This window comes from Lepidochelys kempii, chromosome 2, assembly GCF_965140265.1.
Source record: "Lepidochelys kempii isolate rLepKem1 chromosome 2, rLepKem1.hap2, whole genome shotgun sequence".
Taxonomy (NCBI): Eukaryota; Metazoa; Chordata; order Testudines; family Cheloniidae; genus Lepidochelys; species Lepidochelys kempii.
The window spans coordinates 184,794,824-184,815,702 of record NC_133257.1 but is presented as its reverse complement, the minus strand read 5'-3'; the positions used below and the strand labels follow the sequence as shown (position 1 = coordinate 184,815,702).

General features: G+C 43.7%; 1 protein-coding gene across 1 annotated transcript in view; it reads left to right on the top strand.

Annotated features, from left to right (window-relative positions):
* The first annotated feature begins 449 nt into the window (after positions 1-449).
* Positions 450-20,879, top strand: part of STAC (SH3 and cysteine rich domain) — a 106,132-nt gene continuing 85,702 nt past the window's right edge. The window contains exon 1 of the mRNA XM_073329503.1: positions 450-722. Within this exon, the coding sequence (XP_073185604.1) occupies positions 606-722 (117 nt within the window). The 5' untranslated portion in view covers positions 450-605. The remainder of the gene's footprint in view (positions 723-20,879) is intronic.

Sequence of the window (20,879 nt, the reverse complement as noted above, 5' to 3'; positions counted from 1 at the left end):
TAAATGAGCAGCTGCACTTCTTCAAACGGTGCCACGCTCCCGTATCTTGAGCCTTACTAAAAGGTAAAACAGCTCCTTCAACCCTCGTGTGCAGTTGCGTGTGTGTGTGAGTGCATTACTTTCTTTCACTACTATGACAGCACATGCTCCTGCAAAGCCGTTCAAGGCATTAGAAATACAACTCCTCCCTCCAGTGCCCCATGTGTGTGAGCAGCTCAGGCTTTCTGCTTCAGCTCACTCCCATTTGATCACTGGGCTGACAGTCACGACTCTCTGTTCTACACCTCCAGGCTTCACTCTGAGGAAAGAAGGAGCAAGAAAAACACAGAAGCAGACACACAACTGACCCACAGAGCCATCAATAACTTACTTCCCTTGCAGCAGAATTACAGAGGGGAAGGGGGCGGGGGAGGGGGGAGTGAGGGAGGAAGAGGAGAAGAAAAAGAAAATCCAGAGAATTCTAGCCTTCAAATATAGCCAAACTGAGAATGAGAGGAGTGTGTTTGCGCTGCAGGAACGGAGAAGAAAGAACAAATTAAATAAACAAAAGCAGGAGAGGACTGGAGCTCTCTTCCCGATAGCAACGGTATTATTTTAGAGGTAAAATGATTCCGCCAAGCAACACTACTGAAGTCAGTGTGGATAATGTGGAGAAAGAGAATGAACTAGAGAACACAGATCAACCCCCCTCTCCAGCATCTACTACCAGCCAGGAATCAAAGGTATTTAATCCATTTGGTATTTAAAAAAAAAAGGCAGATTTTACTCTATGCTGGAGGTATATTTTTGTAAATTGAAATTCTGGACAAGGATTAAAAATAGTGATTTATTATTGTTGTGGCTTATAATGTTCTAAGCCTATTACATGTTTATAATGGCCAGACTTCAGAACACTTGCCATTCACCTGGGTGACCCTAGAGTTTGAATTGAGGGGGAGAAATGGTTTTGAGATTTATTTTTCTTAAGGGGGAGGGGGAATCAATCCCTTTCAATAGATATTTTAATACTTGGCATGAGAATGGGTCCAAGGTTTTCACTTGTTCATGGCTGGAATAACTGAATGTGTTGCAGGTTCAGGAAACAGTTGTGGGTTATTTTCTGACAGATGCTTCTGTGAACTTGGGCATTCCCTTTTAAACACATCAGTATTTGAAATAGGGCCTGAATGGTCATTTTGGTGCAAGAATTCGTACCCGCTCTCTATAAGAGATGGTTTTCTTCCCCCAATCCATTTTAATTATCTGGCTCAAATTACTTTGCTAAAAAAAACAACCACTCATCTCCAATTTCTGTGCTCTTAAATGTTTCATAGATTTACTTGCGAAAAGTTTCTGGGTCAACCTGTGTATAATTAGGAAGAGAAAAGTATATGAAACAAAGCAGATTTCCAAAATAATGGTGCTCTTCTGTTTACTGGACAATTTCACAATTTATTTTTTATTGGCATTGCAGTTGTGCCTGGGAGCCTCAGGCATGGCCCATGGCCTCATTGTGCTAGGCACTGTACAAAAACAGCACAAAAAGATGGTCTCTGACCCTAACTGCTTATGTCCGGATAGATATTTAGAAACCACAGGACCTAATGGCAGTTTAGCCCAAGATGGGCAAACTTTTTGGCCTGAGGGCCACATCTGGGTATGGAAATTGTATGGTGGGCCATGAATACTCATGCAATTGGGGGTTGGGTATGGGAAGGGGTGAGGGCTCTGGCTGGGGGTGTGGGCTCTGGGGTGGAGCCAGAAATGAGGAGTTCAGGTGCAGGAGGGGGCTCCGGGCTGGGCCAGGGGATTGGGGTGTGGAGGGGGGGGTGACTCCGGCTTGGGGTGTGGGCTCTGGGGTGGGGGTGGGAATGGGAATGGGAATGAGGGGTTGGGTGTGCAGGAAGGTGCTCTGGGCTGGGACCGAGCAGTTCAGAGGGCAGAAGGGGGATCAGGGCTGGGGCAGAGCATTGGGGTGCAGAAGGGGGTCAGGCTCCGGTTGGTACTTACCTCAAGCAGCGCCATGTCCCCCTTCCAGCTCCTATGTGGAGGTGCATCCAGGCAGCTCCCATTGGCCGCAGTTCTTGGAGCCCCCTGGAGCATGTGGAGTCCCCTGGCTGCCCCTATGTGTAGGAGCCAGAGGGGCGACATGCTGCTGCTTCCAGAAGCCACGTGGAGCCACAGCACATGAAGAGCAGGGCAAGCCCCCGACCCCGCTCCCCAGAGGGACTGCCGGAGCGGGTCAAGCTCTGGACCCTGCTCCCCAGCGGGAGCTCGAGGGCCCGATTAAAATGTCTGAAGGGCTGGATGCAGCCCCCAGGCCGTATTTTGCCATCCCCTGCTTTAGCTGATAAGGGGCACATTGTATCTGGATTTAAGTCAAACTGCTGCTTTAGCCCACAGTATATATATATTGTAGTATTCCACAGAATTCCACAATAATGACCTAAAGCAGTGTAGTAACAGTATAGGAAGCCACAGTACTTTCATGGATGCCGGCTTCCTCCAGGCCCCGGGGATGCTCAACCTGCTGCTCTGCACCAGGCTGCGCCCCCACCCCAACCCCGCCTCTTCCCGCCCATGTTCGACCCCCCACTCCACACCCACCCTGCCTCTTCCCACCTAGTTCGCCCCCTCCCCTGAGCGCTCCTCCTCCCCACTCCTCCCCCTCCCGCCCAGTGCCTACTACACGCTGCGGGAGCTCAAGGGCCAGATTAAAACATCTGAAGGGCCAGGCAGGAGGCACTGGGAGGGAGAGGGAGGAGTTGATTGGTGGGGCCACTGGTGGATGGGAGGCGCCAGGGGGCTGGCTGCTGATGGGTGCTAAGCACCCAAGATTTTTTTCCATCTGTGCAGCCAGAGAGTCAGCACCTATGCTTTGGGCCATGCTGAGAGTGTTCTTTGGTACCACAAGGAAGAGAATTAGAGAATTCTCTAAATAAAGGCACACCTTTATCTTTAAAAGAAAAAGCCCTGCACCATCAATATTCTGCAATAATGATCCAATACTACTGTGAACTGTAGGGCTGTGGGACATCACTGTAGAACACAGAAGCATTTTTAGAGGAGATGAAAAAAGAGACAGTTATTCACTGAGGGCCCAACTCCACCAGGATCTACCTGGTAGGTATTGAGCAACCTTGTCTCCCAGAGAAGTCCATGGGATTTGAAAGTGCCTCACAGGAGACACTCAGCACTCTACCCCGTGTACAGATGAGGTGCATGAAGGTGTGTGCTCGGCCATGGCTCCTTGGTGCTGTATGATACTGTCCTCAGGCAGAGCCAAGCAAAAAGTTATAAAGCTTTAGGTTCTGTTCATCTAATCAGACTTGGCTACTACTGTGTGCATGAGGCGCTTCTTGGATGAGTTAAAAATGCTTTCTGCACAACAAAAAGGACTAATTCTGATCCTAAAATCAGATCAAGCAAAATATTTATCTATAAAATTACTCTTCTCCTGGTCATACATCCATACTACTCCCAGTAATGCCAATGGGAGTTAGGCTCATCTGGCAAGAGGCCATGATACTGCTAAATGACTTCTAGTCGAACAATAATCTTTAGCTTTGCCAGTCTCACACCACACTTGAACAAGCAAAAGGCCTGGATGTCTGAAGTTTTTATCCGTCAATACTGTTATTTGCATATAAAGACTTCAACACACGTAACGTGTATATTTATGTTTTGAGTATTTATTTTAGATGCGATCAGAAGGGACATTGTATTCTCCATTGTACAGAAAAAGCCACTTTAAAAATGAACAGGGAGCTCTTCAGCAGCATAAAAACTTTTGAGGAATAAAGACTCATGGGGCCATATTTCAGAAAGCAGGCTTGAAATGTGCATACACAAACTGTTGTATTCAAAAAGATGACAGCCAAGCAATACTGCAGTACCTGATGAGCATGTTTTGAGATGCACAATTTCAGGCTACCAGAAAAGCAGCTGAAATTTGGAGGGCTCTAGCAGGCAGGAAGTGAGTGGTTGGTGAAAATCTAACTTTGTTGCCATGCAGATTTGTGCAAGTGTCTACAAAGATGTTTATTAGGCATTTCTAATTGGACAGCCTCTCATAATTGAATCACATTCCTTATATGGAAGTATATCCCAATCAACAGTAAACTGCAATGCCATGTACAAGTATCAAGTAATCCTCACAAACCCTGCATTGACTGGGTAAGTATTGTGAACTCCATTTTACAGATGAGGAAACTGATGCATAGAAAGGGTAAGTTCAAGATTCTGATACCCTTGCTCATATTGACTAGCACCTTAATGATTGGTTTCAATGCAACTGCTCACAGAGTAAGGTACAATTCAGCATGGGTAAGTGTACTTGAATTGAACCCTAAATGATATGTTCAAGGACACACAGCTGAAGATGCACTCACATGAGGTCTGAATGTGGCCCAGAAAATTCAGGAGAATCTAACTCCCAGCACCACACTATGGCCATGTCTACACTATGGGGACTATACAGGCATAGCTAGGCATCATAGCTAGGCCAGCATAACCCCATAAAGCAGATGCAGTCTACACCGGTGGACAGGGTTTTTCTGTTAGTATAAGAACACCACCATCATGAGCAATAGCTAGGTCAACGCAAATATTCTTCCATTGATTTTGCTGCATCTACACCTGTTGAATCCATTGATTTAGCTGCATTTACACCTGCTGGATTTTTCACACGCCCCTAAGCAGTGTAGCTATGTCAATCTAAATTTTAAGTGTAGATCAGGCCTCATTCCTCTCAACCATGCTGTCAATGATCCTTTATGCTTTGGGTCATTGCATTGGAATACACAAAATATTGTATAGCCTGTAATATAAAGCAACAAACGTGCTTAGAACATGTGCTTAGAACATACGACTTTATGTTAAGGAATTCCCTAATATGTTTGCTTTACTCTACATAAACACAAGTTTTCAGATTATCTGCCCTTAATTTAATGTATGAGCCTGAGGGACAGTATACTGTAGATATTGTTGTATCAGATGTGTATTCAAAGGGCAACAAATATAACTAGGCCTGCTTGTAACAGAATATAAATTCCTGCTATGTTCAAAAGTCTGCAGCTTGAATGGTTAGGAATACTGTGATGATAATAGTAATTTATTAGGTATTACAAGCATTTATTTGGCACCTAAGTACAACGGAAAGGGTGTGTTAGATATATAGTAAGAACCACCTTATGTGGGTTCAAAATTAATAATTATTTGTAATAATTATAAATTATACTATGTACATATGTTTCTAAATTATGGCTCCTGTGTATTTGACCCCACAGATCTAGTGAGACGGAAAAGGCCAGTTTTTGTAGGGTCCTCTAGTTCCGCACCTAAAAAAAGGAAGGAATTGACTAATGTATTCTGTAAGAGAATTTATTTCTCTGGGATCTTGTCACTTGCAGGGGTACTGAAACAATTTGTATAGTGGGGGTGCTGAGAGCTATTTAACTGAATTGTAAACCCTGCATACAATGGAAACCACTTCAAGACGGGGTGCGGCAGCACCCCAAGCACCTCTAGTTCCAGCACCTATGGTTACTTGTGCCTTTTAGGACCTTTTGGATAAATCCTATAGAAGGTAATAGAAAATTATAACATTTCAATTTTTGCACCATGTTATTGAATTCAATAAAGAATTCTAATCCCTGCTATAATGTTTGATAGGATGATTAAAAAGCGCATGAGAAGGAGATAATTCTTCATTAAATGCTATAGATTTTTTAGAGTTATTGGTATAGATACTGATTAGTTCTGTCCCTATTGAATTCAGTGGAACTTTCCTAACTGAGCCCACATCTTGACTTCTTCTATAATTAGTCAAGTTTTATTAGTGTTGGGTTTAATAATTTGGGACAAATCTTCAGAGACATCAGACCAGAACAACTTAAATATTCTATTTGCATCTTCAAGGCCTAATTTTCTGAGGTGCTGAGCATCTATAGTCCCAATTGAGGTCAATGGGGAGCTCTGGTTGTTCAGTGACCATAATCACCAAGCCACTAGGGTTTGATTTATAGCCAAGGTGAGCTGGCTTCCATTGAAATTGCCATCCAGAAATTTCTTTCTTATAGGTGTCGATGGACACCACAGAAAATCAGGCATTCTTTCATAGGTATGCCCATTTCCATCTACTTTTGTAAAGTACAGGTCTGTGTATGAGAGTCACACACCATTAAATATGCTCCGTAGTGGAGATATTTGCATAACAACCCAAAATTGACTTGCACATTGAATTGCTGGCACTGTGGAGATCTACTGCGTAGCCAGTGACTAGCTCACAGGTAAATAAAGAAAAATATCTCCCAGGTTAGTGACAGCAATTAAAGATACCCAGCACATTTATGCACTCTCTATGTATCAGCATACAGGTAATGGAAAATACTAAAAATCTACCTTTTTAGTATAATGAATCTTCCAGAGAGGGATCTGGTCTTCATACCTGTAGCAATCTGTAGTAGCAATCCAGAAGTTTGAACCCACTACCTACCACCCTGTGGGCCACATACAAGTAATATAATTAAATAATGTTTCTAAACAAAGATATCAGTAGCAAATTCTGAGCTGACTGAAATGGCTTGCAACCCTATTGATGTTAATAGGATAACACATGGTTTAATCTTGCAGGATTTGGTCTACAGTGTTTAATGGAGATCTCCCCTGCATAAAGAGTTAATACTTCATGAAGCTTCATAGATGAGGGATAGGTTACTGGTCAATGAATATTTTAAAAGGGCAGGTAATATAGCATGCAGTTATTGCTTCCCCCTCCACACTACTGAATAAATATCAAATATGCAAACTGCTGCTATGATTATTTTCAAGGGAATAGAAAAAACAACTTAAAAAGAAAACCTAAGGGGAAAAAGGGCATTTCCTGTTCTTCCCCACAGATGCTTTACATGCCACTTCCTAAAATGGTGAGTACATATTGTGAAGGAAATAAAGTTGGTAGTTCTAAGGGGAAGAAAATGAGCTAAGGTATTGGGCTAACACATTTATTTGGGGGAGTATTTTAATAAAAGTATACAGAAGAAATTTTAATTTCAGGTAAGACAGTGGTGTTCTATCTCTATGAATAACTACACTTTTTGTTTCCCTCTACTGATATACATAAACAGATATATTTTTCTTTTGTCTTTGTCCTTTTCTTTCTTACCTCTCACCTATTCACCTGCTGACCAAATATTCAGGGACTGCATTATTTTCTCTATATATAATTAGGTTTGTGGCTCCTTCTGGGGCATCAGGATATCCGAAGTAAAATGGGAAGTCGATCTGTTTATTCTCCTTTCCCCTACCCACCCTGCAATCCAGAGTAAAGAAAAACGTCTACTGTCTCTTGATGCATATCTGACTTAGCACTGGCTAGTAATGACTTGACTTGAGCCTTGTGTGAAAAAAATCTCAGTGCCAGCAATAAAAGCAGATTTGCCTAAAGAGAAGCAATATTTTACTGAAACAAAATAAGCAGTTTTTGCAGGTAGAAAGCTATCATTTTTTCATGTGAATGCTCATAAAACAAAATTTGGTTGGTTTGCCCAGATGTACTTCAGATGTAGGACCACATTTTCAGCTATGGGTGACTGAGTTGGGCTCACTTGATTTGTGAGTGCATCTACCCCATGCACAAAACTTGTATATACACATACAAATGGGCATTCATGCAAAATGGGTAATAGTGCACATACCAAACCAGCCATTTGGGGCATGGAATTACCCATTTCATGCCTTTGAAAGTCCATTTCCAATTGACGCATGAGTTGATTTTGCAGTTGTGGCATCACAGATATCCAACTTTGAAAATGACACTCTGCACTGACTGACTGGAATAAACTCTGGGCCTGATTTTCCTTTTACACTGGCAAGTATCACGAGTGACTCCACTGAGCCTCAATACTTGTAATAGGAGACCAAGGACCCTTGGCTCAGCTCAGAAAACCTCCAATCCATATCTGTGATGAATATAAAATGAAGTTCTTGTGATGTTGGCATTGAGCATTCAGACACTGTAAACAGGTTGCAGATCTGTTTAGAGAAATGAAGCTATTGCATCTAAATTCAAGTGCAATCATCCTCCCTGTTTAGGCTGCAAAGTTTTCTTATTGTATATAAGTCATTTCACAGTAGAGCTGCTTTTTAACCAAATGCCCATGCCAGAACTTATCAAATTGAATTCCTGTCATTTAGGCTTTTGTCATTGATCGGTCATACTGTACCTGTTTCATTAACAATTGTAATAATGGGGCTGTTTCCCAGCCAGGGGAGCTTGACTCCCCAATGGAATTCCTAAGTGAGTCCTGTAGATGAGTATCGGTGACAGCTCAGTAAGTTTTCTTGATACAGATAAGTTTGTAAACGGCATTTAGAAAGGGAGCATTATTAAAACACCACACTTGCACTGCTATATTAATGAGAATCATTTTAGCAGTCAGCTGTTGTGAATGGAAAGCAAAATACACCTGACCTTCAGTACATGCCAATTAGATTTGGTTCAGATAGGAGCAAAATGCTACGCACTTTAGACTTGTAAATTCCACATACAGAAAATAATCATTTTTTTCAGCCATCCCTTAGAGTAAGACAAAGAAATATAAGGCTATGGTTCATTGGACAGAGCAAAGGCCAGCAGGTGTACCTATAGCAAATGATGTTGAATAGAGCTTTAGGGCCAGATTCTCATCTCAGTTATTCTAGTGAGACTCCATTCACTTCAGTAGAATTACATGATCTAGCTGAGAGAGAACGGGTCTTTACTGTGAGAGTCTCAGAAATCTAAATTTCATCTAATTTATGTTACCCCAGTTTTCAAGGGTTATCCGTATCTGGAGTAATAGAAATGGGATGAAATTTAATAGCGCAAAGTACAAGATCATGCACTTAAGGACTAACAACAAATTTTGCTATAAGCAGGTGACTTACCACCTGAAAGCAACAGAGGTGGGGAAAGACCTGGGTATATTGATTGATCACAGGATGACTGTGAGCTGCCAATGTGATGCAATTGCAAAAGGCTAATGCAATCCTAGGATGCATTAGGTAAGGTATTTCCAGTAAAGATATGAACATATTATTACCTTTGTACAAGGTGCTGGTGAGATCTCATCTGGAACACTGCATGCAATTCTGGTCTCTCTGGTCTTTTAAGCACTCACCTGGGAGGTGGGAGATCAAGATTGAAGTCCCGACTCTGCCTGATTCAGAGCAGGGACTTGAACCTTGAGTGCAGGGGACTGGACTAGATGACCTCAAGGTCCCTTCCAGTTCTATGATTCTGTGATTCTAACATCCTAACTGAATGCCTTAACCAGCAAGCTATAAAGTCAGTCCCTTGCACTTGGGTATTTTTGTGAAAGGCTGTGGCTTCCTTTCACATCACAATGAAAACAAAGTTTGAAACCCCAGAATTTTTCACAAAACAAAACTGTTGTTTTTTGGCCAGCCCTAGTGGAAAGTTCTGCATTGATGACAAAACCAGAAAGAAATGTGAACTTATCCAAGCTGCTCGATAAATCCTAGAACAGTTTCATGAAATATGGGCATAGACAACGCTTTGGCAGGTACACAGCAGTGAAGTCTATCTTCAGTAGTTAGTCCTAATGACAAATGTATTTATTTCTCGTAGGCATTGCATGGGTCTAGATGAACAGTCATTCACTTAATCTCTGCCTTCCAGTCATCTTCTCTCTCCTCTCTGTTCCTCAGCTCACCCAAGTGCTTTCATCACAGAAGCCAGAGCCAGACCTCAGATTTTCTGTACATACAAAATGTCCAGGGTCAAGCCTAGTCAAGTTAAAAGTTGCCTATAATGAAAATGGATGATAATCCTTTAGCGTGGGAGGAAGCTGGTTTATAAGTGCTGCTAGAACTGTGCAGCTCAAGTCATAAGTATTGCTGAAGTAAAGCAAACTCCAGAGGCTTGACCCTCATTTCCTCTATAAATGAGTCATGATGACTATTTTTTTTTAAACAAGAAAGGCATTGCTGCTGCTCCTCTATGGCCTGCTGTGTGCTCCCTTTTATTTGCCCCAAAATGTTAAGCATCACAAAGTGTCTACCATGTTTGAATGTAAATTTATTTCTCTCTTGGTATAACTTCATGTTGTTTTCTTTTTTGTATTATACCTTATTGTCACCAAGAAAATGGAATTTTGGCAATCAGGTCATGGAAAATGTTAGGTATGCTAACAAAATGGATCTCTTTCCTCCTCATTTAGGGTGTCTTCCTAGGATTTGGGCCTTAGTAGTCAGTAAGTAATGGGAGTGAAGGGGATGTTTCCTCCCTTTGAGTTGAAATGCACTGCACACCCAGGCATTCATTGCCCCTGCCGGTTCAAGCACAGGAATCAAAAAAACAGAAATCAAACCCAAGTCCCCCCAAGGTAGTGCAGAGTGTTACAACTACGGGCCAGGAATCCCTGCACATTACGTGGAATTTATTTATTTAAGTGACTTTCCAAATTCGCAACCCTCATGGCCAACGTTATTTGTATGTTAACAGAATAGGTACAAAGAAAAGGAGTACTTGTGGCACCTTAGAGACTAACAAATTTATTTGAGCATAAGCTTTCATGAGCTACAGCTCACTTCATCGGATGCATGCAGTGGAAGGTAGATTTATATACACAGATTTATATACACAGAGGACATGAAACAATGGATGTTACCATACACACTGTAATGAGAGTGATCACTTAAGGTGAGCTATTACCAGCAAGGGAGCGGGGTGGGGGGGACTTTTTGTAGTGATAATCAAGGTGGGCCATTTCCAGCAGTTGACAAGAAAGTCTGAGGAACAGTGGGGGGTGGGCAGGCGAATAAACATGGGGAAATAGTTTTACTTTGTGTAATGACCCATCCACTCCCAGTCTCTATTCAAGCCTAAGTTAGTTGTATCCAGTTTGTAAATTAATTCCAATTCAGCAGTCTCTCATTGGAGTCTGTTTTTGAAGTCTTTTTGTTGAAGAATTGCCACTTTTAGGTCTGTAATCGAGTGACCAAAGAGACTGAAGTGTTCTCCAACTGGTTTGTGAATGTTATAATTCTTGACATCTGATTTGTGTCCATTTATTCTTTTACATAGAGACTGTCCAGTTTAACCAATGTACATGGCAGAGGGGCATTGCTGGCACATGATGGCATATATCACATTGGTAGATGTGCAGGTGAACGAGCCTCTGATAGTGTGGCTGATGTGATTAGGCCCTATGATGGTGTCCCCTGAATAGATATGTGGACACAGTTGGCAACGGGCTTTGTTGCAAGGATAGGTTCCTGGGTTAGTGGTTCTGGTGTGTGGTGTGTGGTTGCTGGTGAGTATTTGCTTCAGGTTGCGGGGCTGTCTGTAAGCAAGGACTGGCTTGTCTCCCAAGATTTGTGAGAGTGATGGGTCATCCTTCAGGATAGGTTGTAGATCCTTGATGATGCGTTGGAGAGGTTTTAGCTGGGGGCTGAAGGTGATGGCTAGTGGCGTTCTGTTATTTTCTTTGTTGGGCCTGTCCTGTAGTAGGTGACTTCTGGGTACTCTTCTGGCTCTGTCAATCTGTTTCTTCACTTCAGCAGGTGGGTATTGTAGTTGTAAGAATGCTTGATAGGTACAGTATGGGCAGTGGCAGTACAAGCTTTCTGATGTGCCCCCAAGCTGGCCAGGAGGGACCTCATGTAGTGGGGAGCTGGCTAGTGTAGTTGCTGGGTGGGATTTTCTTTCAGTTTTATTGTGTCAGCAAATCCAGTAGCGTGTAGACTATAATTATTACTTTTGCAGTGATTCCCACCTGGTCTAAGTGACACATGGCACAGACCTCTGACAGATTATTATTTAGAGATCAGGAAAGGGGGAATTGATGGCAATAGCTCCAGCAGAACTGGTCTAATATAGATAAATGAAGGCCTTTCCACATCAGGAACCAATGGCAAGTTTCTAAAATTGGAACAGTCCTGTCCTTCTCAGAGCTGCACTACACCGAGAATGCAGTTTTGGAGACTCAGTCCACAGGAGTTAGCTAGTCCAACAATCCATACAAGACTGTAGAAATTCAGACCTCTTGAAAAAAGAAGGTAATAAAATTAAGCCAATTCTTTCTGGGAATATAAGCAATTTATAACAAATATAGTCCACCAAAAGCAATAACCATGGGGGCACACAGTTATGCTCCACCAACAACTGCTGAGCCCCTGAAAAGATCCCCTTCCCCCAAGGTATCATACCTCGTGGTCAATAAAACTGGTAGCCTCCCCAGTATATGAAAAGCAAGACTACAGTTCGGAAATAATTGACCCAACACAAAGTAATAAACATTGCACTTGTTGACCAGTATAATAGCCTTCATTTGACTCCCAAGAGCAGTTGGCACAGATCTTTTTATGGATCTATGCCACTTTATGCCAGCAGAGAATTTGGCTCTATGACCATATTTTGTTAAGCTCAGAAAAGTGCCATCTCAGGTTCATATCCAACCTGAGACTCTGGCACAAGCCCTGCTACAAACCTGGATTCAGTCTAGGAGAATTGGGACTTCATTCCAAATCAACCTTTCGTTTCCTCTCCTCCTCCCATCTTTCTGTTGCCTTTGGGGTGGAAGTGCTGGTTGCCTTTTATCCTCCCCTCCAATATCATCAGAGGACAGCAGGACCATGCTCCTTCCTGGTCTACGTGATCAGCCTGATTTTTCAAGTACTGAGCACACAGCATTTACTGTCAATGCCTGTGCTGAAGTCATTGGGAGCTACTGGGGGCCAAGCACTCTTGAAGATCAAGCCACGTATTACAGTGCCTATTTGTGAATGCAGGAACCAGACTTTTGAAGCTATTTCTGCCATGACAGATATATGAATTTTAAGAGCTGTTGTTCATTTAAATATTCCAAAAAGATTTCAGCAGAGATGGCGATTAATGGTTAAGGGGAAAGGGCCATGGAATAGGAGGAGGGGAGAGTAAGCTCCTTCATAGCAAACAGGAAGAAGAACAGAATCCTCACTCACATCAAGTTCGTACCCTTTCAGCGCCTTGAGAGTCAGGACATAGCTCTGCCCTGATCATGTCTCTCTCTCATTTCTTCCTATGGCTGCCTAGGTTCCTTCTATGCAACCCTCTAGAGGAGGGGTGGGCAAACTATAGCCCGCAAGCCACATCCAGTCCATTAGACCATTTAATTTGGCCCTCAGCTCCTGCCAGGGAGTGGGGGTGGGGGTTTGCCCTTCTCCGGTGCTCCGGCCGGGGAGCAGGGTAGTAGGCTTGCCCCGCTCTGCATGGCTCCCAGGAAGCAGCCAGCATGACCCCCTTCCGGCTCCTATGTAGTATGTGGAGGCATGGCCAGGCAGCTCTGCATGCTGCCCCATCTGCAGGCACCGCCCCTGCAGGTAAGCACTGCCCAGAGCCTGCACCTCTGATCCCTCCACACCCCAATCCCCTGTCACAGCCCTGATTCCCACCCTCCTCGCCCTACGAACCCCTCTATCCCAGCCCAGAGCCCCCTCTTGTACCCCAAGCCCCTTATCTCCAGCCCCACCCCAGAGCGCTCACCTCCCCTATGCCCCAACAGCCTGCCACATCCCTGATCCCCCTCCTGTCCTCTTAATCCATTAGTCCCAGCCTGGAGCCCCCTCCTTCACCCCAAACTCCTCATCCTCAGCCCCACCCCACCCCTGCAACCCAACCCAGAGCCCTTTCCCGCACCCTGACCTCTTCATTTCTGGCCCCACCCCAAAGCCTGTACCCCAGCCAGAGCTGAGCCCTCACCCCCTCCTGCACCCCCACCTCCAATTCCGCCATACAATTTCCATACCCCGATGTGGCCCTCAGGCCAAAAAGTTTGCCCGTTCCTGCTCTAAAATATCCTGGGTAAGACCCTCTCTGTATCGAAGTCAATGGGTTTTTTGCTATTGATTAATTTCTCACTCATTTATGCACCTCTGACCATGACAGTCTGAGTGCTTGGTACTCCCTCCTTCTCTTCGAGCCCAGCGAAGTGCTCAAGCTTGTGTGTAACTTTAAGGATTTGAGTTACCCCATTGACTGTGGGATTACTCACATGCTTAAAGTCATGCATGTCCTTAACGGCTTTGCTGGGTCAGGACTCTGGTGCACTGGTTGAGCATCATATCCTATTCTTACGTATAACTCACTAAGAAACTCAGAATCTCCCCTTTCTGTGAAGTAAAACTCCACATTTTTAACCCTGCAGAGCTACATGATAATGGACATGGAAGCTGTGAAATGTTTACAGAAAAGCTGTTTCTAGTCTAACACTTGGACTATGCCTTCATTGGAGAAAAGCATGTGTTTTCTGAGAGACGGCAGGCTGCCCAGAGGCTGGGGATCCCAGTGCGTCTAGACTCCCAGGCCAGCTGACTCCCCAGGTTGTCTGACACCAAATGGTGAGTTAGCTGCCCCAAGCTCCACAGAGCCTGGAGAGGCAGTAGGTCCAGCAGTCTAGAAGCTTTGGGGTCCTTTGCCCCAGGGCCGTCTGTGTGGTAGGTCCCTCCCAGACCCTCAAACCTGGGAAGCCCTAGCACCTGCTGACTGAAATTGACATGAATTTTGTCAGTTTTACCCCTGCTATTCAGTGGTGGGCAGCAAAACTGACAATCCTGTTAATTTCAGTCAGCAGCTACTGGGTCCAGAGAGCAGATTTTCTCTCAGAAATATCAGAATTTCCCAAACGAAAAATGTACAGACCTTTCAGTTTAAAGGAAATTTTCTAAAAAATGCTTTTGTTCCAAATCAGAATGGAAAACAAATTTTTGAAATATCACAATTTCCCATTAACCAGTTTTGGACAGCTCTACTTAGAATAAACACCAACGAGATGGATTAGTGGCCAGAGGGCAAGGGAGGCAGTCAAAGGTATATGATAAAGTGCAGTCAGGGGATAAGTGAATTTATCAGATATTTCTGTATATATTTACACTGTAAGCTCCTTCGCACAGTGACTGTGCCTTCTTACATATTTATAAAGTGTCAGGATTTATTTTATTATAATAATTCTCTGCCAAGTTAGACTGAAAGCCCCTGTGGGTGGAACATTGGCTATGTTTATAGAGCACTGAGCTTACTGATGGCCCAACACATATGAGCCAAAATACAGATTTAGATGGAAATTTTCTGCAGTGGAAATAGGTTGATGTGGGGAGCCCAAAGATTTGATTTCAGCACTTCTACTCCAAGCTTCTGAACCATTTTGAAGCAGGAAGTGAAAAATATATATCTCCAAGTGGCAGACAATACTAAAATCAGAGACCAGATAGATAGTGAGGAATACGCAATCAGATTGGAAAGGTTTTGAATTGTTTATGTGACCCTACATTTGTCAATTATTTGCTAACTGGTCTAGGAACAAGAAACTAAGGCCTGGTCTACGCTACGGGGTTAGGTCGAATTTAGCCATGTTAGGTCGATTTAAAAATGACTGCATCCACACAACCAACCCCGTTCCGTCGACCTAAAGGGCTCTTAAAAATCAAGTTCTGTACTCCTCCCCACAGCTAAAATCGACCTTGCTGAGTTGAATTTCGAGTAGCGCTAAAATGGACCTTGCTTAGTCGAATTTGGGGTGGTCCAGACAAAAATCGATGGTATTGGCCTCCGGGAGCTATCTCAGAGTGCTCCATTGTGACCGCTCTGGACAGCACTTAGAACTCCAATGCACTAGCCAGGTACACAGAAAAAGCCCCGGGGAACTTTTGAATTTCATTTCCTGTTTGGTCAGCATGGCAAACTCAGCAGCACAGGTGGCCATGCAGTCCCCCAGAATCGTAGACCGTAGAATGTTTCTGTGCTCCCCCTATCATCCCCCGACCCTGAGGTTATTACAGATTAGAAGGCAAAAAAACAGCACTCACGATGACATGTTTGCCGAGCTCATGCAGTCCTCCTGCACTGATAGGGCACAGCTTAATGCATGGAGGCATTCAGTGCAGAGGCCAGGAAAGAATTAAGTGAGCATGAAGAGCGGAGGCAGGACACGATGAGGGAGCAAACGGACATGATGAAGCATCTGTTGGGGGAGCAAACGGACATGATGAAGCATCTGTTGGAACTGCAGGAAAGCCAACAATAGCACAGACCCCAGCTGCATCCACTGTATAACTGCCTACCCTCCTTCCCATGTCCCATAGCCTCCTCACCGAGACGCCCAAGAACACAGAGGGGGAGGCTCCGGGCACCCAGCCAGTCCACTCCAGAGGATGGCCCAAGCAACAGAAGGCTGTCATTCAAACAGTTTGATTTTTAGTGTGGCTGCAAGAAGCAATATGGCCTTGTCCTTCCGTCCTCCCCCACCCCACCTGGGCTATCTTGTCCGTTATCTCATTTTTAAAAAATTAATAAAGAAAGAGTGCATGGTTTCAAAACAATAGTTACTTTATTTCGAAGGGGGGAGGGTGGTTGGCTTACAGGGAATTAAAATCAACAAAGGATTTTGCATCAAGGAGAAACACACACAACTGTCACACCGAAGCCTGGCCATCATGAAACTGGTTTTCAAAGCCTCTCTGATGCGCAGCGCGCCTTGCTGTGCTCTTCTAATCGCCCTGGTGTCTGGCTGCTCAAAATCGGACGCCAGGCAATTTGCCTCAACCTTCCACCCTGCCATAAACGTCTCCCTCTTACTCTCACAGATATTATGGAGCATACAGCAAGCAGCAATATCAATGAGAATGTTGGTTGTGCTGAGGTCTGACCAACCGCGCCAGAGAGCTTTTAAACATCCAAAGGCACATTCTACCACCATTCTGCACTTGCTCAGCCTGTAGTTGAACTGCTCCTTACTACTGTCCAGGCTTCATGAGGCATGGGAGCAAGGGCTAGGCGCGACCGCACGGTGCTGCCAGATGGGAGAGCAGCCTGAGGCAGAAGCCTCCAGCTCGCAGGAGAGCAGAGTTGAAGTGGAAGTGGTGGAGCTGTTACGCCATGTACGAGGACATCTAGCTGTCCTACCATATGTTGCGAAGGCACCCAGGAGCTGCTGCTGTGTAGCAGTGCCAGGTGCTGCAGGTGCTTCTGTGTCGAATGCTGGGAGGTCCTGGTAGGGCAAGGTACCTCGGCCAAGGCAAAAGAGCAAGAGCCCTGGAGCTGTTACATGTGTCACCCACAGAAGTGCTATGGGGTGTTACAGCACCGACCAGACTGGAATGTCTTCACCAGTGACAAGGGACAGGAATATGATGCACCTAAAATCTAAAACAGCCCGCACATTTTCCAGAGTCACTACCCTTGATAACAGAACGTCAATGATTGCATTGGCTACTCGGATCACAACAGCCCGCACAGTAGACTTGCCCACAACAGCAGCGGTGACGGTGAGCTGAGCGGGCTCCATGCATGCTAAAAAGGCCCGAAACGATTGTCTGCCATTGCTTTCACGGGCGGAGGGGTGACTGACGACACCCGCAACAATGTTTTTGCCCCATCAGGCATTGGGAGCTTTACCCAGAATTCTAAGGGGCTGCGGCGGAGACTGCGGGAACTGTGGGATAGCTACCCACAGTGCACTGCTCCATAATTTGATGCTAGCCATGGTAGTGAGGACGCACTCCGCTGACTTAATGCACTTAGTATGGACATACGCAATCGACTGTATGAAATTGAATTCTAAAAATCGACTTCTATAAAATCGACCTAATTTCGTAGTGTCGACACACCCCCTAGAGAACATGTGTTCAATAGAACAATCATCTAGTTCACTGAACCAGATATAGGAGCTTTTGTGGAAAAATCATTCAAACCATCAGCATAAGGCTCAGCAGCAGTAAAGAGGCAAACCAGATGCAGGGTTGTATTAGCCATGCAGTAGATATAAAACTAAGAAGGTGACACATTTGCTATATAAAGAAGCACTAGACTCCCCTCCCCACCCCACCCCAAAACTCTTTGCCCAGTATTGGCCACTGTACGTCAGAAAGATATTACTCTTAAGAGGGTAGGGCATAAGCAGCAAATATGACATCAAATTGGAAGAATTTTAGTTATGAAGGAAGGATAAAGGAGCAAAAAAAGCTGAGATTTGGGGATCACCTAAAAGACATTTCTTAAAATTATGAAAAGGATAAAAAAAATTGAGAGAGATATTGATAAGATCTTTCACATTGATAAGAGCTTAAAACAAAGTGATGGAGACAAGCTGCAGTACTCGGATGTGCAATTTCAGTTTTATGGGAAAGAATAGTTAGTTGTAGGCTGGGGAATATAGAGGAGCGTACTGAGGTCTGGTTGATAATTCAGAGATAAAATTCAGATCCAGGCTCAGTTTCCAAACTTCTGCATAGCATGGGGTTTCCAAGATTTTGGTTCAGGTCCATCTCTAGCAAAGTTTTAACGCACTGCAAGTAAATAGGAAACCTAGATAGAACTAATACACATAAAAACAAGTGACTGTGAGAGGTAAAAGAAGCAGGAAGTACAGACAAATGCAAGATAAACCTGTATTTGGTGCTGAAGAAGCAGAGGATTCACAGAGATGGTGAAAAATCAAGAAGCTGGAATTAAGATTATCCAGATAAGGGCAAGTACAGTGAGCCAGCTGGCCTTTTCCTGGTGCAAAAATCTTATTTTTATGAACAATGCAAGATACTAAAATTATTTTTTTTCCACTCTAGGATTCATATTTCTTTCAAAGTCCTTACTCAGGCATAATTCCCACTGAAGTTAGTGGGAGTAAGCCGTGAGCAAAGGTCTCAGGATTTGGCCTAGTGACAATGTTGTTGCAGAACTGATCAGTTATGTTTTTATTTGAAGCAATTTTAACAGGCAAGTTCTTAACCCCTTAAAGAGTGGAAACACTGTTAGCATATTAGCTGTAACAACTCCCACGGATTTCTGGACCTTCCTTTTTTTGTTCTAAGACAGTACAAATGAGATTATATGTGGGATCTGGTGCTGATGTTATGTGTATCAGCATCTATGCCAAATAAGTTTTCATACTTGATTCAACAGGCTGACTTTGAATATTATAAAATGGCTAAGATTTAAAAAAAAAAACCCCATGAGCAAAACAAAATCCACTGGATCTTTTCAGATGTAGGTGGGCCAGAGCTCTTTAGCTGATGGCTGTCATGAAGCACAGGTGTATATGGGGCTTATGTTTAATTACTTATTTTGAAGTTGCAATGAGCAAAGTACACCTGAGGTGGAAATTAATGTCACACAAATCATCAGTATACAGATATTATGTAGGGTCAAAGGCTTGGCACCTTAGAACCTTGACTCCACTAGGATTACTCAGAAGGGTACGGTGAGCAAAATGTCATGCCTATATTTTGTTTTTTTTATAACATTCTCAATGGCCAGACCCTCAGCTAGTGAAAATCAACATAGTGCTGTTGACTTCAGTAGATCTGTATGGATTTACACCAGCCTGGAATCTGGCCCTTTATTCTCAAAAAGAAAAGAAAAAACCCACCTTGTACCAGTACTTATACCGTAATAATTATTAATTGTTAAGTAACTGTCAAGGTTTCTACTATTGGGAAATCACTGTACCATATAGAAAAGAGAAATCCAAGTGGGGCAGTGAAATAATAAATTCCCAGACGAGACCTTAAAGATAACAGTTCAACTTCAGGGCATATTGAGAAGCAAAAGACATGCTAATCATGTGCATCGTCTTAATGAGGACAAACAATGGCAAAGACTGGCTGCTTAGCAACCAGATGACTGAGGTAAAACCCAAAGTACCAAACCAGAAGGTGTAAACAAATTATATATATATTTTAAACAAAGTTGCAGGAATGTTTGGAAAAAATGAGAAAGTTACTATAAGCCTTCTGTTACTTAATGTGTCAGCTTTCATATTAGATTTCTGGGCAAAAAGAAGAGTCAGCTGACCCACAGTGACAACAAAATGAGTCATAAAGGTTTTTTTTTAGTTTGTTCCAGTATAGAGCATCTTTTACAAGCTAAATTGCAGAAGATTGCTGCAACTGCTGCCACATGTGTTAAACAAGACATTCAACAGCCTACAAGATTTACAGTCTCATTCCCTGTTCTTGAGGCCAGCGGCTCTTTTCATTAGGTGATGCATGAAAAGTGGCAGAAGAGGGTGATGCATCCATGAGCCCTACTGTAAAACAAACAACATGCCTTTGTCATGGAGGTTCTGTGTTGTGTTGTGATTTATACACATGTTTACAAAGGAAGAACTACTGACAGTCACTGGGCAGAGTGCTATGAGCTCAGCAGATGTTATTTACTTTCAGACTTTTAATGTAATTTTCATGATTTGGATGCCAAGCTATCGAATAAAACAGATGAATTCTTTTCTGACAGATGATCTAATGAGCGACTATGTTGAAATGTTGCACGCCAGGGCTTTAGAAGGACTATTGAAAGAAGGGCTGGTTTACGCTTACGGAGCTGCACGGGTGCAGCTGCTCCACTGCAGCACTTAGCGAAGACACCAGCCATGGGAGATGTTTGTTGCTAGCAGCCACAGATCAGCTACGTACCACTGTAGGCAGTCTCATCATACCATTCCCTCTCTAGCCGTATCAAGCTCAGTCTTGAAACCAGTTAGGTTTTTTGACCCCACTGCTCCCCTTGGAAGGCAGTTCCTCGGATGGTCAGAAACTGTCATTCATCTAATTTCAAACCTAAACGTGTTGATGGCCAGTTTGTATCAATGTAGTTGTAGTTTGGGTATATCATGCTTCCCTTCTACTATGGGATGGTCTCTCCAGCTAGGTTTCATCTCCTGTGATGCGCCATGGCCCTGTGACTGTTATGATGCATTGCCTCCTCTCGCCAAGATGGGAGATCATGTAGTGCATCATGGGACATGTCCAACCAGGGCATTCAGCCCATACGAGAGAATGAGAACAGGAGGCACCTAAGCTACAGCTTCCATGGGGCACTTTAGTGACATTTCAAAATATTTAAAGTGCGGGTTTTCGATTTTTCA